Consider the following 20,544-nt stretch of genomic DNA (forward strand, 5'->3'; position numbering starts at 1 on the left):
CTCCCTTGAATTTGTGCTCTTTCAAACAAGCAGCTGTTGGACTCAGCCTGGGAAGGGGGGTTGCATGACAGCACAGCAGCTGCTTGACTGTTTGAAGGCAGAAAACCAAGACCCTTACCCACTGCTTCTGAGAGGTGGTTAATTCAGGAGGGAGCTGAGCTGCTGAAAGGAGCTAGTTACCCTGGTAAAGTGTGCTCCCTCTGTTTCCTTTCAGCCCACAACTTGCACCAGACTCTCCCCACACCGATGATAATTGTAAAGAATTTAAATCAACATTGGAAGGTCATTGTTTTCCCTTAGCAAGACATTCTGGTGATTTCTCCCACCACTGATGGAGCCCTACGCAGTGCTCTCTCTCTGTTCAGTGCATAATTAGTACAGCAAACCTGACATTGCTACTGGCGTGTACACACATCCCCCTTCTGATCCGATCAGGGTTTAGTGAGTGGCTGAATGCGCTGCTGCGTTTATGCCACGGATTCAGTTACACAATCCTGGGTGGGACAGCTGTTCAGATGCACTTTTTGCCACATCTTGGGACACATTGCTCACAATTCTTATCCCAGGAACCTTTCTAGAGGTACAACAGACAGATTTTTGAACGATTACATTTGTCCTGGCTTACATTGGTTTCTTTTGGGACAAATGTGACTTCTGTTTGTAGCCTAAGTCAAGCTGTTTGTGAGAGGTGGCTTGGCAACAAGATAGCTGTTCCAAAAAAATGAACAACGCCAACCTGTTTGAGGAACATCTTAGCTGCTCCAAGCTACTTCAAACGCTGAAAAAATGATTCTCCTCAGAACAGACTGGCCAGAGTAGCTGGTGGAAAGGCACTGCTTTGTGGACGCCACAGAGAGCAAAGCTGGTTTTTTGGGGGTTTTTTGTGAAAAATGTTTTACAAAAATAACTGATATGGTTTTGGATAAGAAGGTCTGCTTGTACCATAGAAGAAGGTCTATGGTACACGCAGAGGTTTTTCGTTTTGCCCTACAGAAAGAGAGGTTTTACGAAGGACACTTCATGCTGGTGACACCATCCTGCAAGGAACTTGCTGACTTGATGAAACAATGCATGAACTATGACCCCAATCAGAGACCATTCTTCAGAGCAGTTATGAGGGACATCAATAAACTGGAGGAACAAAGTAAGAAATGTGTTTGCTAGTTTGATCTGGGGGGACCCACTTTATTTAGCAAAGTTGGACACCAAAGTAGGGTTTTACGCACTAACAGAGATTTCCTCTGACGAGGCATGAGAGCTGTGCAAGTGCTGTGTGTGATGTTACAGATAAGGGTGGGTTTGCTGTTGAAACAGCAGACATATCATTCAGTGAGTACATACAAAGAGAATATAACCATTTAATTTGTGAATTGCCTTTAATTTGCCACAAATTGTGGCACAGCTGACGGGTAAATCAAGCTGAGCTGAAAGGTCTGTAGCAAGACTCAGTATAGCTTGTTCAGTGGTACCCAGCCTCCTTGGCCCGTGGGCCAAATCCAGCCTGCAGGCCCAGTCCAGTGTACAGTGCTGCCCAGCCAGAGCCCAATGTAGCTGTGCAGGGAGAGCCAATGCAGCTGGGGCCAATATAGCCTTGTGGGCAGGGGGAGCCATGGCAGTGTTAATTCTCTTCATTCCTCCACCACCAAATTTCTGGAGGTGTGGGGAGACCCACGGGCTGGATTGCATGGCACTGCAAGCCAGATATGGCCTACGGGTCATGGGCTGAACACTCCTGGCCTAGTTTCAAGGCAATATCTGGGGCCAGGACAACTTTCACCAGTGTCATCGGGGAGTGTGTTGACCCAATTAGGGCCTGCAGCTTAATCAGATACATTGGTCCTGATCCTGGTCCAACTCTGTTCCTGATTCAGCTTGCTCTGAAATTGCTAGAAGGCATTGCATTTTGAAAGGAAGCTTGTACATGTAGGAAGGCCAAAGGATATCAAAATTATGGTGAACTTCCCTTGATACTAAGTAACCCTCAAACCTGGCTTGCCAATTGCCATAGTGCTGTCAGGTACAGTAAATAGGCAGTTACATCTCTAGAAGGCTTAGGGCTTTCCAGCACCATCATGCCCTTGTGCTGGGGAAGCTGAATCTGAATCTGGGAGATGGATCAATTGGAAGAGCTAGGTATTGAGGTGAGCAGCCAACACCTGGATATGGTCAATACAGGTAGAAAACGTTTTGCAAGATGTTAGAGTCAAGGACGGGGACAAGGATAGACGTGAGTGAAGAGCTTTGCTGCAGGGAGACTGGAGGTGCATAAAATACCTCTAAAACTAATGTCAAAAAACCTCTGGGGGCCTATCCACCTTGAACTGCATCTGTGCTCTCTTCCATGGCAGATCCTGATATTGTGTCTGAAAAGAAGCCTTATGCAGAGGTCGATCCCACCCTGTTTGAAAAACGGTTCTTGAAGAGAATCCGTGACCTGGGAGAGGTGAGTTGAGGGGCCTGTTTAGGCTGTGACAGTGGGAAGAAGAAACATGGTGGAGCCCCCCATTCTTGCTGCTGTTGTTCTCGGCAGTGTGGCTCTTTGTCCCACACGCTCCATGCTAACCAAGGAATTTTCCTGGGGCAGAAGGGTCTTTCTGAAAGAGCAGCTGTATGAACTGCTAAGCAGCTTGTCTGAGGGGAAGATATGTGTCGTGTCTGTGTCTCTTTCCCCCCCCCCCCCCAAGAGAAGATAGGTGCACACCAATTTGAGGGCAAGATCTAGTCCAGGTGACCAGAGTTTGCCTTCAGCTTGTCCTTCAAAGGAGCTATATCCCCTGTCCATGATGAGTTTGATGCAGGTTTTCTGTATCACAAGAGCGGGGAAAAAAGAATGGTCACTGCTTTGACTATTACACTGAGAATTGCCTGGCATCTCCTTTTCTTTTAAAACCAGGGTCACTTTGGCAAGGTTGAACTCTGCAGATACGATCCAGAAGGTGACAATACAGGAGAGCAGGTGGCTGTGAAGTCCCTGAAACCAGAGAGTGGTGGAAATCACATCGCTGATCTGAAGAAAGAGATTGAAATCTTGCGGACTCTTTATCACGATAACATAGTGAAATACAAGGGGATCTGCACAGAAGATGGTAAGCTGTCAAGTAGAAAAAGAAAAAAAAAGTCACCAGATTTTCCTTCTGCTGTTCTGCATGATAGCTTACTTCATGCAGATGAACTTGGGTCATCTTGTTCTTGGCAAAAGAAGTTCAGATGTCTCTTTGAAATTCTTGCCCCTCCCTGGTTTTCATTTGCACTCCTGTAGCTATTTAGCTTTGAAGTAACCATGTGGGTCACCCCGGCACCAAAACCTGGTTTTTAAAAATGTGTATGTAGTAATACTGCTTGCAAAGTTTCAACAGGGAGCTTAGAGAAACAGGATTTATGCTGGCAGCAGGGACATGTAGTGCTAAATCATACAGAAATACCTGCTCTGCCCAGTAGTTGCTACATTCCTGTTTACGTGAAAAAAGTCAGGGCTCGTGGACAGAGATGAGACCTTTATTAGACCAACAATTTTTTTTTGCAAAAAAAAAAGTCTTTACACGGTCACATGAAACTTCCTTCCAACACAGTGACTGTATCATCTCCAGACATCACAGTAATCACAGTTTTGAAGTCCATGGCTTTCTATACAGCACCCAACAGAGTGGACGTCACTAATTTTGACATGCCTTTGGCCATGACAGCCACGTACAGAGTAATTGACTAGAACGCTAGGAAAGAAACTCTTACCACTGCCAGGTCCCCGCTGACCAGTGCAGACAAGCCCAGCACAGCAGGTGCTGGCATTTGTAATATGGGGAAGATTATATCCCTGCAAATGAACAGCCCCATTTTGCTTTTAGGAGGAAGTGGAATTAAACTTATCATGGAGTTTCTTCCTTTGGGGAGTCTCAAGGAATATCTCCCTCGGAACAAGAACAAAATCAACTCAAAACAGCAGCTGAGATACGCAGTTCAGATCTGCAAGGTAAGACTGGAAAGACACCACCATTCCAGAGCTGGTGCATCACCACACATCCGGCAGGTCAGGCTCCCTGGGCATGGAGCTGTTGTTATTGCCAGAAACAGCTGAGGAGTGCACAAGGAGCAGGGAACAGCTCCAGGCATTGTTGGTGGGAGCAAAAAGAAAAGAGCTTTGAGCGTAGCGGAGGGGCTGTCATCTAAATGGTGAAGGGAGAAAGGAGATCAACCAAGGGAAATGAGGGAGAAGCTGGGGAGCAGTTTTATGGGGAGATGGAGAGAAAACATGGATTTAACACTAGGGAAATTACCAATTACTATGTCCTCTCTGCAGGGAATGGATTACTTGGGCTCCTGTCAGTATGTTCACCGGGACTTGGCAGCCAGAAACGTCCTTGTTGAAAGTGAGAACAGAGTGAAGATTGGAGACTTTGGCCTCACAAAAGCTATCGAAACGGATAAGGAATACTACACGGTGAAAGACGATCTCGACAGCCCTGTCTTCTGGTAATAGGCTACCACAACCCCACTTTGTTAAATAGTCTGTACCCCCCACTGGAGCCATAGGCTCCAAATATTTTTTCTGGTTTTTTTTTTTCCGTTTGACTGATGTACTGCAGCCCAGGAAGACAGCCGACTGACCAAATGCATCCACTCATGTTAACACTCCCATTTTAATCTTGATTTGTTGTACTTGATCACATAGTTTGATATTGTTTGCAGCAGCTCAAGACCTCAGGTGAGATAACAAGAGGTATTGCTAACAGGCGCATGTGTTCTCTCCAAGTTCCTATATGCCACACAAGTGATATCACAGATGAATTATTCTAAACGTATGCAGCTTGAGTATTCAGGCTGTAAATAAACTTCTCACTTGAGGAGGTCCTGATTCATCTGATGCAAAACCTGGGATAAGAGGCACAGCCCTTTACCCAGCCTTTCCAAGTTGCATTGCTGCTCCCCTGCCAGTAGATGTCCAGGGAGAGCACACCAGCCTAGAGGTATACAGCATTGTCCCAGGGGAAAAAGTTTTAGCGTGCCCCACAAGTACTTAGTGGGACAATACACTGGCACACGTGTAGGATTCCAGGAGAAATGCTGTGTCTTATTGTTTGCACCCTCAGTCTTACTTTCTTAACAGCATTTGTTGAGTAAATTTGCGCAGGTTTAATGAAATGTAATGGAATTGTGCTCTGTCCATAGGTACGCTCCAGAATGCCTGCTTCAGAGCAAATTTTACATTGCTTCAGATGTCTGGTCATTTGGAGTGACATTGTATGAGCTACTTACCTACTGTGACTCTGAATCCAGTCCAATGGCAGTGAGTGGTTTTGAAATCATTTTATTTCGAGATCAGTTATTTTATTTTAATTCAATCCTATTCATGCACATCAGTGTCTTCAAAAATAATTGAGTTTCGCTGAGAAGGTTATTGTCTGAACACCGCAGCTGGCTCAAAAGCAGACTGGAACAGAATACACTTCTCTGGATCAGGGGTTGGCAACATTTTTGGCGCTGTGGGCCAAAATAATGCAGCTCAGCCTGAGGCAGGCTGGTGCTTCCAACATGGCTGACACTGCAGCTACTTGTCCCCGTTGCCAGTGCTTCTCCCTTGCTGCTAGTGGGCCACAGGTGCTGACCCGCGCTCTAGATTATGAACACAGGAAATTTCCAAAAGTGCAGCTAAACCCGGTAACCAAGAACCAATTTGAGCATCTGCCTAAGGCAGTGGTGCCCAAATTTTCTTATCCTCTGGGCCGGATGCATAATGCAAGATCAGTTAGGGGCTGGATTTGCTGCCCAGGATCATGTTGTGGGCCAGATCCAGTGAGATTAGTGCACAGGTATGATCCTGTGCTTGGCCCCAGCCCTGTGCTGCCACATCAGTCCCACCACCTCAGCTCCTTGTGACAGTGCAGGCACATGGGGCCATGTCATCTGGCCTGTCAAGTTGGAAATTTGGCAACGTGAAGAGCACCCATGACCTCAGGCACTGGCTGTCCTAGCAGAGAAGCTGTTTCTAAGAGTTGTGCATGTTGTATTCTGACACGATGGGATGAGAGAGAAATGCGTACCCTGTATGTTAACCTCCAAAATAAGGTCTACTGTTAGTTTTCATTTTGAAATCCCAGTATTGTGCATCTCTGATCTAAATGTTACAGATTCACTTTCATCATTTTTTCTTTATATAGTTCTTAAAAGTGGCTTTTACTCTCTACAGGAATTCTTGAAAATGATTGGTCCCACCCAAGGCCAGATGACAGTAGCACGGCTTGTGCGTGTATTACAAGAAGGGAAGCGTTTACCACGTCCACCAAACTGCCCGGAAGAGGTATAAACTAGATACAACAAGCTTTCCTTGCACTCAGGCTTTTGCTGTTGAATATAAAGCAATCGCATGATTGTGGCCAACAAGTCTGTTTGCATTTTTGAAAGAATGAGAAGATTCCTTTCAGTTGAGGGATTTTTAAGCTTCACTGGCAGGTTCTGAAGTCTGAAGCCCAGGTCTTTTTAGGGTCTGAGTCCAAAGAGAATTCACTAAAAATCCCCTTCAGTCTTGAAGTGGACCTAGTATTTGTACCAGTACAGCTATGTTACTACAGCTGCCTCCTTCAGAGGAGGACCAAACTGCAACCATCAGGACCAAAAACAAATGTTTCTGTTTGTGGGACAGGACAGTTCACATCCCTGTCCTGGAAGTGGGCTGTTGATGCCTGATTCCACCGTTACACATGGAGCCTTCCAGCTGACTTCAGGGAAGGTGGATCAAGTTTTAATCAAGGAGCCCAGCCACTAGAGGGAGCCATAACCAAGTGAATGAAATCAGTAATGAAATATTTGGGGCATTTTTACACATGCAAGCGCCGCAGCACTGGGCACTTTGAGAAGTGCCTGGTGCTGCAACACTTACAGTTGTATAAATGGCGAAACGCACATCAGCACTGAGCAACTGGTGGCGGTGTGCTTTTGAACTAAAACACCTCAGAGGTGCGTTAGTTCAAAAGCGCACCGCCATGCATTTCACTGCTTTTACAACAGCACACAGCGCAGTGGTTTATCTTAGCTCACATGCAGAGCAGAGTCGATTAATCAAGTCTGCTTCAAAGCAGCAGGTCTTTGGTGCGTCGTGGGAAAAAGAGTACGTGTATAAATGCCTTTTCACTGCTGTTTTAAAGCAGGTAGTCCGTGAATCTGCAGAAAGCTACGTATACTTAGAAACAGTAATCAGAACAATGTACAGGTGAAGTCGATATGGCTATCGCCCACTGACCTTTATCTAAATACTAGTCAAATAAGATTTCATATTGCAAGGCTGGTTGCACACAGTAGAGTATCTTATTTACTGACACACGCACCTGCTGTGGATTTGTTCATTTGTCTTTTTGGGAAGATGAGAAGTCAAGTTTTTATCGTCTAAACATAAAATTCTCATTTGTTTCTAGGTTGATCAGCTGATGAGGAAGTGTTGGATGTATATTCAAACTGAACGGACCACCTTTCGCAACCTTATTCAAGGATTTGAAGCACTTATAAATAAAACCTAATTCACATTTTTGTATTGTCTGTGCTATAAATGTGTCAAAATACAACATGCAAGCCTTCTATTTTTAAATACTGTACTTTGTATTCTGGCTATGCTAATATGAATGCTATGCTAATATTTTTTTGTCTAGTCAGCACATGAATCAAGACAACTTAACACCATAATAGAAATTTGTTTTTAAAAAAAGGCATGTTTGATTAATATGTACATTATATGGATTATATTGGGCTAATCAGAATTGAAGAACATGTGTAAAGAAAGACTGTAATTCTCAGTGCCAACATATGTAGCGTATTAAATATTCTGTCCTTAGAGGGTTTATTTCCTAATTAGCTGAGCTAGAAGGTATACAAAACTTGCCAAGGCAATTGCTTTTCAAGTATGCAAATTTTTATGAGTGTACAAGATTTTTTTTTAAACAGTGGCTGACAGAAAACCCTATAATAGCCTTCATGTGCACATGAGTTTTTAAAACATAATTAAAAAAAAAAATCGGCACAATCATTAGTCCAGATGCTATGTATTATCAATCAAGTGCTTACTAACCAAACAACTCTGCCCCAGTTTAAAGTCCTAACATTTTATGTTGCAGGGGGAAAAAAATAAGTTTTAAACGTCAAGTTTCCACTTAAAAAAGTAAATTTAAACTGAGATGCATGATCCTGAATGTGTGTAAGTAAAAAATTCCCCCTGTCTAAAGCACTGTGTAACATACAAGTGCTCAGTGAGCAAGCATAGTACTCCTTGGCATGAACCGCAGGAGAGCTGCCAGGGTTGGTAAAATGTGTCTGGGAAATCAGGAATGCATGTATGAGAATAACAAAATAATAATCAGACACATAATGCACTCCAGGCCTGGGAGCACTCCTCCAACCGTCACCAGAGCATTCATGTGTCAGGGCCAAGACCTGAACAGTTGTGAGGTCTCCCAGATAAAACAATGTTTGCTTATTGTCTGCCATCACAATGAGCATCTTCAGATGAGCTGCCTGCAAGCTGTTCTTTGACTGACCCACTATCACATGTATTAATACATGTTAAAAAAAACTGTTGGACAAGCATGAGTATGTAAACCTAGACTAGATAGGTGATCCTCCCCCTCTATGCGACACTGGTCAGGCCGCAGCTGGAGTACTGTGTCCAGTTCTGGGCACCGCACTTCAAGAGGGATGTGGACAGCATGGAGAGGGTCCAGAGGAGGGCCACCCGCATGATCCGGGGGCAGCAGGGCAGACCCTACAATGAGAGGCTACGGGACCTGAACCTGTTCAGCCTTCACAAGAGAAGGCTGAGGGGGGACCTGGTAGCCATCTATAAAGTCACCAGGGGGGACCAGCAGGGTTTGAGAAAGACCCTGTTCCCCCTAGCACCCCCCGGAGTAACAAGGAATAACAGCCACAAATTGTTAGAGTAGGTTTAGACTAGCCATCCGAAGGCACTACTTCACAGTCAGGGCGGCTAGGAGCTGGAACCAACTTCCAAGGGAAGTGGTGCTGGCTCCTACCCTGGGGGTCTTTAAAAAGCGGCTTGGTGCCTACCTGACTGGGGTCATTTGAGCCTAGTTTTCCTCCTGCCCAGGGCAGGGGGTTGGACTGGAAGATCTACAAGGTCCCTTCCAACCCTACTTCTATGATTCTATGATACACCTTAAACAACAGCACTTGGATCTTAATGTGGTGGGGGACTCAAAATAGGCAATCACTAAAAAACTCAGTGAGCCAGCGTAAAAACGTATTCAACAGTGTCAGGGGGGCGCCTGGAGCCACTTGAGCTCTGGTCATAATTCTGCTTTTACACAATCTGTAGTTGAAGTGAGGGCCCTGTTCTGTAAATACAGTAGCCTTTTACAGGAATCGTTCATTCAAATTTGAAACCTTTTGCTGACAGCCTCTCTAGAATTTAAGACAATACTGTTTTCCCTAACCCTGGATTCAGAAAATGCTTTGAGGGAATATTCAGCACTGCCTGGAACTGAAAAATGTCTATTAAAATATAACTGTAATTACTAAATGTTAACCAATTTAGATTTATTTTTAAAGTATTATCTGTTTTATTTCTGTACCCCATAAACACATAAACAGGCACTTTGCTACTCTTTTTAAAAACAAAACTAATAAAAATGTTTTCTCTTTTCAGCTGTGTTTTAATTCTAAATTAAATAGTATGAAAGTCTCTCCCAACTTACCTTCCACGGAGTATCTAAAAGCGTGCTAGCTAAAAAATGTGGAATGTTAAAAAGAAAAAAAAAAGACAATTTCCAGCATGTAACTGAAATCTGGAGCTTTTTTCTTCCGCAGAATTACACTGTAAATACACCAGCAGTTTATTTTAGTTAAAAAGAGTGACAATTCAGAAAAGTTGCTTACACAGTAGTGCAAATCCAAATACTACAGGTGAATTTTCAATATCAGATCATACCAAAAAGGCCAGTTATTCTTGTAAAAATGCATTATTCTCATGGATATCTTCATAAACCTCCAGATGAGCAGTGTGTACATGTGCATACTACGTCGACTGTGTAAAAGGGATAAATATCTTTTTTTTTAAAGTGCATCTCAGCTGCAGCAAAAATGTGGAGTTTACTCAAAACGTTTCTTTAAAAAAAAGTAAATTTAAAAAATGTCTTAACAAGGAACCTCAGAAATCTATTTACAAAGAGATTAAATTAAATTTGCAGCAATACCTAGCTGAAACACTACATTTAATTACATTCTTGCTCCATTTAGTCACAGATGAAAACTGAGTTTCAAAAAAACTGGAATCCACAGCAAGTCACAGGCATTTTATTCATAATTTAACTTGCCTGAAAAATGGATAATGAAAACACAATTTTCAAATCACTGATACAATAATGCATAGGCAGAAAATAGACACCCTAATGAAATTAAAGAAATCTTGTGATGGGGCCATATATAATAAAAACACGACGTAAAAGAAATCAAACTTAGAAACAATGTTGTTGACTAAAACTCAGTGCTCAGCGCACAGGTCTTGAAGAGAGGCAAAGGCAGACTTGGACTGTGTCATACGAGGCAGACATTACAAACAAGTGCGTCCCTGCCAACTGAGTACAAGCACTAGTGGCTATACAGAGGTAATTATTTGGAGAAACGATCCTCCAGTCTAAAATTAACAAGGTGGGGCTTAGTCAGAGAAAGTGGGAAGTGTCATGTGAAATGAGTCTGGAGTTCAGAAAGGAGAGAATAAGTTTTTCATGGAAGAGAAGTGTTCAAAAGGGGAACCGTCAGTGTCTGCAACTAAGAAATCCAGATGTTCTACTTAATGTCCTATAATAGATCACACACACTCCTCACACAAATGCCAGCAAGAAGCCATTTTTTGTCTAAATAAAAAAGATAAGCCGAGAAGAAAAGGTAACGTGCAGGGGTCTAAATCCTGTAGTTTTGGGGAACCAATGGCACTCAGCACTTTGGTGGACAGTGACTGTGATGAATGTCAAACATGACACAGGAAGACTGACTGCTTGTGGAAAAGCAGAGGATGGGGTAAAAGTCTACTGAGGATGGGCATACTTGACTATGCAGTATTTCCTCCTTTTAGGGAATGTCCCCACAAACACACGTGTGGTTTGTGATGCCTCAAAGCAGTATTAAGTGCTACCAGCTGCATGCGGTGCACATGTTCACTGTGCTGCTAATTTGCAGCACTGGATTTTTTTGACACCCGGGGGTCCTGGTGTAAAAAAACCTGCTGCTAAAAGCAGCATGGCACATGGGCAGCAGTGCACACTGCCAGAAACCAAAGCCTGGCTGGCCAGAGCCATGCTCTCGCTGCTGGCTAGGCTCTGAGTGGCCAGATCACCGCCACTGCTCCCCCAAGAGACCCCCAGGTAAGGCTGCTGGGACCAGCACAGGTGCTGACCCCAGCCTCTCCTACCCCAGCTGGGACAATTTGCCCCACACCAACCCCATGTGCAGGGGTGCGCACAGCAGCAAAGAGCAGCAGCACAAATTGGTGCCGCTGCTATTTTTGTTGTGGCAACTACACATCCCTGCAAGTGGGGATGCTGCGCTCCTAGTGTCCAAAGTCCTAAACCACCCACAAGTTTAGCAGTCAGCTCCTTAGGGTTTCCTTTATCTCTGATGAGCCTTTATACCAATCCACTTCCAAAATCATTAACTTCAAAAGCCTCACCGTACTTAACTCCTTGTGTGCTCCAAGTTCCATAGTGGGCAGGGTCGGAAGGGACCTGAGCAGATCATCAAGTCTGCCCCCCTGCCATGGCAGGAAAAAGTACTGGGGTCAAACGACCCTGGCAAGGTGTTCGTCCAGCCTCCTCTTAAAGACCCCCAGGGTAGGAGCCAGCACCACTTCTCTTGGAAGTTGGTTCCAGATCCTAGCCGCCCTGACTGTGAAGTAGTGCCTCCTGATGTCTAGTCTGAATCTACCCTCTGCCAGCTTGTGACCATTATTTCTAGCCACTCCTGGTAGTGCTCGGGGGAACAGGGACTTCTGTTGTCTTATTGTTGTGGCAACACCAAATTGCTTCTTGCCTTTTAGTTTTTGGGAGGCTGCTCACTCGCAAAGCTAGATCCAATGTGTAGCACAGTGGTACTCAACCTTTTCAGACTCAAGGCACCTCTCCATAATTTTGGTGAACTAAATGGCTCCCCATCTCTCAAATTACAGTGCTTACCTGCTCTCACAGCGTGCTGGGCAGGAACAAGCTCTGTGCACCCTATGCCACTCTTAAAAGGGTCTTACAACACCCCAGGTGTCACTAGGCTAGTAGGACCTAGTATTTCAGATAGATTTTACAATCACAGGGAGGAAAATGTCCCCTTACAAGCAGTATCTTGCATAGGAAAAATGACAGGTGATTTTTTATCCAGGAAGTGACCAAGAGTACATACTTTGTATAAATTCTGTTCAAATCTGATTTGATATTGCAAGGCTCCTAGGCACACAACAGTGTGTTAGTTTTAACAGAACATTTTTACCATGGAATCCAGGATTTTTCAGGAAAAGTAGCTATGCCTCCATTCAAAGTGTAAGGTTACCAAAAAACATAAAAGCTTTAAGTGCAGAAGGGTAAACCCTGGAATGGATAAACCTCAGAATTTTAGTGAAATGATTACTAAAACTCATTCATCTCAACTTCCTCGTCTAAGGATCAAGACTTCTCCCACACCACTATTCTTATTGGTTTTGACTCACACCAAAACCTACCAAATTTAATTCCTTTACAGGCTGAAGATGATTATTAATTTCAGCAATGTACAATAAGACAAAAGTAGTAATGGAAACACCACTACCGTATTTAGCAAGGCAGGTGACACTAGTGAAGAATATCTAAGTAAATGTCTTTTTATTGCTACATAATAGTTGATTTGGCAAATTTGCCTGCTGTACAGTATTGTTTCTTTTGAGTGTCTGTAACTCATATATATGGATGGTGTGCGTGAAGTTAAGGCAGCAATAAAGAGCACAGGTAAGAAAAGATTGCCTTTTCCCTTTAAGGCAGGATCTGTTGACTGGATATCAATAAACACGTTTCTTTTTAAGATAGGATTCTGCATGATGTACTGTATTGTCCTGAGCATGCTGGTCAATGTATTCCACTGGCCCAGCATCTGGGGAAGAAATGAGGTACGAAGAGCCTCGCTTTTCACTTCTAACTGGTGCCACCTGCGGGAAAGAAAATAAATGACAAATCAGTAGACCAAACATCCTAAGCTGAAAGTGGAAGAGTAGGTTCAGATGTGGGAGCTACTGCTCCGACTGCACAAACTCCCATTCTCCTTAACAAATGGCCATGGTTCACTGCTGAGATACCTGAAAGTTTGAATCCTTTCCCAGACAGCGTAACTGCAAGTTCAATCCCATAAGTGAGTGTGCATGTCTGTGTAAGTACTGTTTAAAAAGAGGGTTCAAGAAGGCAGCTGCACTTTGTAGCTTATATTTAAAAATAAATATTTAATTTAATTTAATGGTGCAATAAACTCTTCTTCTGAGCCTAAAATGTACCAATGCAGTCTATTGCCACCATCAGCTGCAGAAATGTTTCTCAGCCACTACAGAGCAGGTGATTCTGGGATGCACGTTTCATACTGTTGTGCAAGGGAACCCCATGGACAGGCACCTGGGCCATTGTCCCACAGAATCTGGCCACCTGAAACCCTGGAAGCAGCAAAGCTCCAATCCTGTAGGACAATGGCCCAGGACAACATCTGTACCTGCCAAACAATCAGATAAGCTGCATTGGGGCACATCCCGGCACAACTGATCCCAGGACAAAAACAATGTCCCTTTGTAGCTTTAGATGGACAAGTACTACTGAGAAAGCTAGTAAGCTCCATAGGATCTAGCTTACAGGGCCATACCAAGACCTACTTGTTTTCCTCTAGTGGTATTTTGCATCTCTAAAGTGAATTATTAGCACATATTTCATTACTTGCAGCTCTAGGCCTGCAAATGAGTTAAAGCAGCAAGTACCTGTACTTGTGAAATACAATTGGAAGCACAAGCTGTACAGATGCAAATTATACAGGAGAGGAAGCAACTGGAAACATATAAGCCATGTTTGCATTTACTAAGTTCAGGAGTTCCTGTCAACTGAGAATCCCCCACATTCTGCCTACATGGACAGATGAACAGACGGGCACAGACACACATACACTCTTATTAGGACAGCTTTTCAAGTTACTTGTGTAGACCTTTCAGACTGCCCCAAAACCATTAAAAACAGTTGTAAAACACAGCTGCTAGTACCTGAAACTGCTACTTCTCCATTGTCTAGGTTTTCCATTACTGCCTACAGCATGTTACACAAATAAAGGCTAACATGAGAGAGACCATAAACTCAGTGTTGTGTTAAACACAAATAAATGTCCCAAGCTATCATTATTCTGTTTAATAATCTGTTTTCCAAAACAATCCCACCCAATTTGGATGCGTTTCAAAAATGGATTTGTTTTCTAAAGAACGGAGTAGGGACTTGGTTTTTTTTTTAAATGCAAATGTCTCATAGAAACACTGTTTTGACAAAATTGTTAGTCTTAGTTGATGTTTCCTTTCTGGGTGATTAGAATTTCAGTGAGTTCCAACCAGATGCCAGATTTACCTCTATGTCTTCCCAATCTTAAAGTGAAATCTTACTATAGTGCACAGCCATCGATTTCATCACATACAGCACATTCGCTGGCTTTGTTCCAAGATCTAAGCCAGTTCTAACCAATGTGTCTCCTACCCACAAAGTCAGGAACTACCATAGCTGCAATTTTTTTTTTCCAGATCTGCCCTTAGAAAACTAGCAGAGCTTTGTGCTGAGTTACAGGAGCAAACACCTCCAAGCCAGAACAGGATCTGCTGATACAGACTCTGTATCTCTGCATATTAGAGGAGAATGATGGTTGAAGAGATCTGTGATGAGACTGGGGGCTTGGGGTGATTGAATGCAGGACCCTGTGCCCTGTGCTAGGGCTGGTGGAGTTGTCCTGGGAATACTGCACAGTTCTATGTTTTCCACATTGTCCCTGCAGCCATGCAAGACCAAAGCTCTAGGGCCTGCTTTCCCCACTGGTACAATGGGACAACAAAAACTCTTGGTCTGTGGGGGAGCAGGGAATAATGGCTATTTGTAAAATACTCTGGGAATGGGAAGTGATAAGTTTGTGCTCTGTATTAGTAATTTCTATGCTTGTGAGCTACAACTATGGCAAACCCTCTATTATTACTGGTACCTGGGTCTGCACTGAGATTTCTTTCAGGATACAAGAGCTGTGCCTGGCTACTTCCATTCTATCTATGCTTCACGCTTCCTCTGGACTAGGTCTCTATTCCACAGTCTGCTCCACGTAAAGTCCAAAGTAAAGCATGGAATAATTCTGAAATGCTCTTTCAACACTGACGTACAATGGACATCATTAAAAGATAAATCCTGTATCTGTTGCAGTGAGATGAACACATTCCTTTGAGGGGTTGTGAAATATCTGTCACTGGAAGTTTTCCACTGCAGTTTAGATCTTGCCCTGAGGAGGCGAGGTTGGACTAGACAATCTCGAGGATCCTTGCAGACCTATTTTCCTATGATTCCACTACGCCTCTGCAGCAATTTCTTATTAATGGTGCTTGTTGTAAAATGTAAACTGCATCTGTATACTAGATAAGAAGGACATCAAGTCTATGTAAAGCCCAGCATGACAAGAAATAGTGCCAAACAGCCTTTTTCTTCCTGCTTCAAATGAGCCCAGCTCATTTACAGGCATTTATGCGGGTTCATCCTTGCAGATCTCGCCTTTTCAAGATGATTTTTTCTACATTCTTCTAATCCCCCCTTTACAGCTTTTCCCAATTAGGAGTTTCTGTACTGGTGTAAAGCATAGAGATCTCCAGTCAGATGCACACCAGCAGCGTTAACCAAGACTTGCTGTGGGGTGGCTTAATCAGGTGCTATTTGCATTTAATACCGGGAACTAGGGCTGTGCAAAGCTTCAGTAGCCAATTTGATTTGAAGGAGATTCAACTGAATCAGGAGACCAATTAAAAGCTCCGAATTGATTTGAAGCCTCTAAATCAATTTGGAAAAGCTTCAGAAAAGCTTTAGCCAATTCTGAGATTTGGCCATAGACTAAACAGGCAGTTGACAGCTGCCTCCAGCTGATAAGTCTGTTGGGGTTGGGGTAGGGGGGAAGGAAGGGGCACAGGGGAGGGAGGGCTTGAGGTTGGGACAAGTTGGGGGTGTGGGACTTGGGGAGGGGGGCAGGAGGAGTGCAGCATGTGGGCATGGCAGTGCTCAGAGCAGGGGCTCTGCCCTGCTGCCACTTCCCCAGCTACAGGGTGGGGAGGCAGGATGCAGGCGCAGCTTGCTCCAGGCAGAAGTGGGCAAGCAGCAGCAGGGCATAGCCCCCAGTTCTGCCACACCCACATCCCATGCCCCGGCTGGCAAGTAGCGGCAGTGCCTGTCCCCCTGCCCTGGCTAGCAGGGGGCGGAGACTCTTCTCTGCCGCCACTTGCCAGCCGGGGTGGGGGGTGTGGGATGCAGGTGCATCAGTGCTGGGAGCAGGGGCTCTGCCCTGCCACTCCTTGCCAGCCGAGCCAGGAGGGGTGGGTGTTGCCATTGCTTGCCAGCCGGGGCGGGGTGCATGGGATGCAGGCGCAGCAGAGCTGGGAGCGTGGGCTATGCCCTGATGCCACTAGTCCCCCTTCGCCCAGAGCAAGCCACATCTGCATCTCGCCTTCCCTCCTTCCCCAGCTTGGCAAGTGGCAGCAGGACAGAGCCCCTGCTCTGAGAGCTGCCACGCCTGCATCGCACACTCCCCCACCCTCGTCCCTGAGTCCCGGACCCCCTCACCCCAACTGGGCAGCTTGTCCCAGCCCCAATTCCTCCCTCCCTCACACCCCTTTCCTCCTCCTCCCCCAACCGATTTACCAGCTGGAGGCAGCTGTCGGCTGCCTGTTTAGTCTACGGCCAAATCTCTGAAGCGGCACTGAATCTTTCAGATCTGCTTTGGCCAAATTGAATCAGGACAATGATCTGAATCTCTGAATTGGCTGAATTCAAATCCAAAGCAAATACTTGCCGCTTCGCACAGGCTTACCAGGAACCACTTACGACCCTGAGATTTTCCCAGTTTGAAATGAAATGAGATATAAATGGAAAAGCTATGGGTCTGGCTTGGTAGAGTTTGCAAAGACTTTTCTGCAGTTGTAGCAACACTGTTCTCAATGGTGGCAGATGACAGAACAAGAAACGATGGTCTCAACTCGCAGCAAAGGAAGTTTAGGTTAGATATTAGGCAGAATTTTCTCACTAGGAGGGTAGTAAGAAACACTGAAACAGGTTACCCAGAGAGGTGGTGGTCCATCCTTGAAGGTTTTTAAAACCTGGCTTGACAAAGCTTTGGCTGGTATGATCTAGCTGGGGATGGTCCTGCTTTGAGCAGGGGGTTGGACTAGGTGACCCCCTATGTTCCCTTCCAACCCTAACTTCCTATGATTCATGTAGAACTGAAAATAAATTGTTTTCTTTTTAGCCATTTGGTGGCAGTATAACACAAAAAGCAGCCAACAATCAGCATTTAGACCTGGCCACATATGAAAATGCTTGGGTTAGTCTCTCCCCTCACCTTGTTTAATGGACTTTGTGAGCCTGGCAAGCTGCCTGGCTGATATGATCCCTGGGCTCCAGTGTAACAGGAAGGCATGACATGCAAGTAGGTATTGTAGTCTGGGTGTTGCCCGCCAGCAGATTCCTAAATGCAAAATAAGATCCGTGATAAATCAGAGGTCAAAACAAAATCCATTTTTTTTTAATAATGAATTCTTACTTAGTATAGTAACTAACAGTGGATGTTGAAATACAAGAGTCCAGCCCAGTTCCAAAAGGAAATTCAGAGGCAGCTCAAACCTGCAGCAATCTGGAATGCTCATACACACAATCCTTTGAAAAGACAGGCCATGTGCAGGTGTCCATATTTTTTCTGTTTTGCCTTTTGTTTGAAGCACCAATTTGAGGTTCTATAAAGGTATGATCATGAAACAGCTCTTATACGATATACTGTTGGGGAACCATGGAACCCTTCAGGTTGTAGAGTTAAGAACAGGAAAGCCTGGAGAGAATGTAATTCAAAGCTGGTGCCTGCGTCTCAGTGAAGTTGCAATGGGATCTGTTGTCTGCTGAATACCATTCAGTATACACAGTTTGGCAGCATGGGACCCAATATCAATGAGGGAGGTCTCTCATTTAGCTTTAGGATGCTGCACATCACAGAACAGATCAGTGAAAATACAAATAAAAATAGTTTTACTTCTTACCTCAGAAGCTTCATTTTCAAAATCCCCTACTCTTACTTGGGAAGCACTGTATGTTTGAGCACAGTGCTGGTACCACTGTTGGAGAGCCTCCTGGAAAAAGAGAATAAAACCTCTTTACTATCTGCTTTGCTAGGTCAATTTTAGGGCCTTGATGCATAGTAATTGTGGGCACATTCTGGAGTTCTTAACCCCTGGATTGTCTACACATCAACACCTGAAACTAGTCTTAAGCACTCATTAGGCAGTTCAAAGTTATACCACACCAGGGCAGGATTATTTCTGACCCAGGTTACCCAGCTCACATTACAATAAAGCGTAGCCACTACAGGCTACACCTGAGTGTAAACACGCATCCTTCTCCCCCCCAACATTGATCCGGATCAGGTCCAATGCCTCCTTCCTGCCCTCCCCAGCACCCCAGATTCCTGCTTGCTAACCACTGCCCCCTTCCTGCCTGCTCAGACACCACTGGCAGAAAAGAGCAGCAGTGGCCAGGCAAGCAGGTTAACCCTTCCCTGCCCCCTCCCCTGGGACAGACAGCATTGGCAGCCACAAGTAAGCAGGGGGTACCGGGGGAGAACCCAGGGGGAAGAGGGGAAGCCTGGAATCGGGTAGAGGGAGGATTTTTACATTTCAATCCTCCAGGCCCCTGCTAGCCTGAAGTATGACTGCTCCAAATTCTCTAAGACCAATCAACATTTGTACGGCTCACAGGGTAAGGTGTAACCAGACCCTTATTTTACAGCATTTTCCTGCATCCTTCACAGGGCACTAGATTTAATTGCTAAGACTCATCACAAGAAATTTAAAACTCAAACAAAACATTTCCTGGTAATACGTGAAGTGGTTATGTAATGCTCACTGCACAAATGTACAGAACCAGATGCAAGTGCAGTGTCATTTCAGTTATCTGGAGAGAGAGAGCAAGACAAGCATACTTGTATGATGCTTTAAGGGTATCTATGTACAATTTAAGAATTTTGGTTAGGCTGCACCAGGAAATCCTCAGTGCTTTGGAATCCATTTGCTATCAGTGTTGTGACAAGGGTCAGCGAGTGCTGTACTCTGTACAGTTCTGACCACCAAAGGAAGGGTTATAATAAACTAGTTCAGTTACATTAGTTTGCAAGCAGGATTTGGAACAGTGGCAGATCTTCACCAGTGGAAGCAAGGCACCAGGTTATATTACCTCAAGGAATTCACAGACTAAGAAGGGAAGTCAAGGACTGGAAAGGGGACAACAGGAGTATGCCTTTGTAGGCAGAAATCTAAGGAAAACTGTTTGGAGAGAGGAGATGCTCTAAGTCGGGTTCGAGGCAGGCAGATCGTGCCTGACCAATCTAGTCTCTTTTTATGACCAGGTTACGAAATGCCTGGACACAGGAGGAGGGGTGGATGTCGTATACTTAGACTTCAGAAAGGCCTTCGATACGGTATCCCACCCCATACTGGTGAACAAGTTAAGAGGCTGTGACTTTGATGAATACACAGTCCGGTGGGTGGCGAATTGGCTGGAGGGTCGCACCCAGAGAGTCGTGGTAGAGGGGTCGGTTTCGACCTGGAAGGGTGTGGGCAGTGGGGTCCCGCAGGGCTCGGTCCTTGGACCGATACTCTTTAATGTCTTCATCAGTGACTTGGACAACGGAGTGAAATGTACTCTGTCCAAGTTTGCAGATGACACAAAGCTATGGGGAAAAGTGGACACGCCGGAGGGCAGGGAACAACTGCAAGCAGACCTGGACAGGTTGGACAAGTGGGCAGAAAACAACAGAATGCAGTTCAACAAGGAGAAATGCAAAGTGCTGCACCTAGGGAGGAAAAATGTCCAGCACACCTACTGCCTAGGGAATGACCTGCTGGGTGGCATGGAAGTGGAAAGGGATCTTGGAGTCCTAGTGGACTCCAAGATGAACATGAGTCAGCAGTGTGACGAAGCCATCAGAAAAGCCAACGGCACTTTATCGTGCATCAGCAGATGTATGATGAACAGGTCCAAGGAGGTGATACTTCCCCTCTATCGGGCGCTGGTCAGACCGCAGTTAGAGTACTGCGTGCAATTCAGAGCACCACACTTCAAGAAGGATGCGGATAACCTGGAGAGGGTCCAGAGAAGGGCCACTCATATGGTTAAGGGCCTACAGACCAAGCCCTACAAGGAGAGACTAGAGAAACTGGACATTTTCAGCCTCCGCAAGAGAAGGTTGAGAGGCGACCTTGTGGCTGCCAATAAGTTCATCACAGGGGCACAGAAGGGAATTGGTGAG

General features: G+C 44.9%; 2 protein-coding genes across 2 annotated transcripts in view; one reads left to right on the plus strand and one right to left on the minus strand.

Annotated features, from left to right (window-relative positions):
* The window catches only part of JAK1 (Janus kinase 1), a 96,140-nt gene extending 87,425 nt beyond the window's left edge, over nucleotides 1–8,715 (plus strand). Inside the window, exons 19-26 of the mRNA XM_006030878.3 lie at nucleotides 994–1,144; nucleotides 2,349–2,443; nucleotides 2,894–3,086; nucleotides 3,843–3,967; nucleotides 4,295–4,467; nucleotides 5,164–5,281; nucleotides 6,182–6,292; nucleotides 7,404–8,715. Of these exons, the coding sequence (XP_006030940.1) occupies nucleotides 994–1,144; nucleotides 2,349–2,443; nucleotides 2,894–3,086; nucleotides 3,843–3,967; nucleotides 4,295–4,467; nucleotides 5,164–5,281; nucleotides 6,182–6,292; nucleotides 7,404–7,505 (1,068 nt within the window). The 3' untranslated portion in view covers nucleotides 7,506–8,715. The remainder of the gene's footprint in view (nucleotides 1–993; nucleotides 1,145–2,348; nucleotides 2,444–2,893; nucleotides 3,087–3,842; nucleotides 3,968–4,294; nucleotides 4,468–5,163; nucleotides 5,282–6,181; nucleotides 6,293–7,403) is intronic.
* A 3,144-nt stretch (nucleotides 8,716–11,859) lies between these two features.
* The window catches only part of RAVER2 (ribonucleoprotein, PTB binding 2), a 69,551-nt gene continuing 60,866 nt past the window's right edge, over nucleotides 11,860–20,544 (minus strand). The window contains exons 13-15 of the mRNA XM_025212534.1: nucleotides 18,281–18,370; nucleotides 17,593–17,718; nucleotides 11,860–13,153 (exon numbers count right to left, since the gene is read on the minus strand). Coding sequence (XP_025068319.1) covers nucleotides 13,007–13,153; nucleotides 17,593–17,718; nucleotides 18,281–18,370 — 363 coding nt within the window. The 3' untranslated portion in view covers nucleotides 11,860–13,006. The remainder of the gene's footprint in view (nucleotides 13,154–17,592; nucleotides 17,719–18,280; nucleotides 18,371–20,544) is intronic.

The sequence above is a fragment of the Alligator sinensis genome, unplaced genomic scaffold (assembly GCF_000455745.1).
Source record: "Alligator sinensis unplaced genomic scaffold, ASM45574v1 scaffold982_1, whole genome shotgun sequence".
NCBI classification, from domain to species: domain Eukaryota; kingdom Metazoa; phylum Chordata; order Crocodylia; family Alligatoridae; genus Alligator; species Alligator sinensis.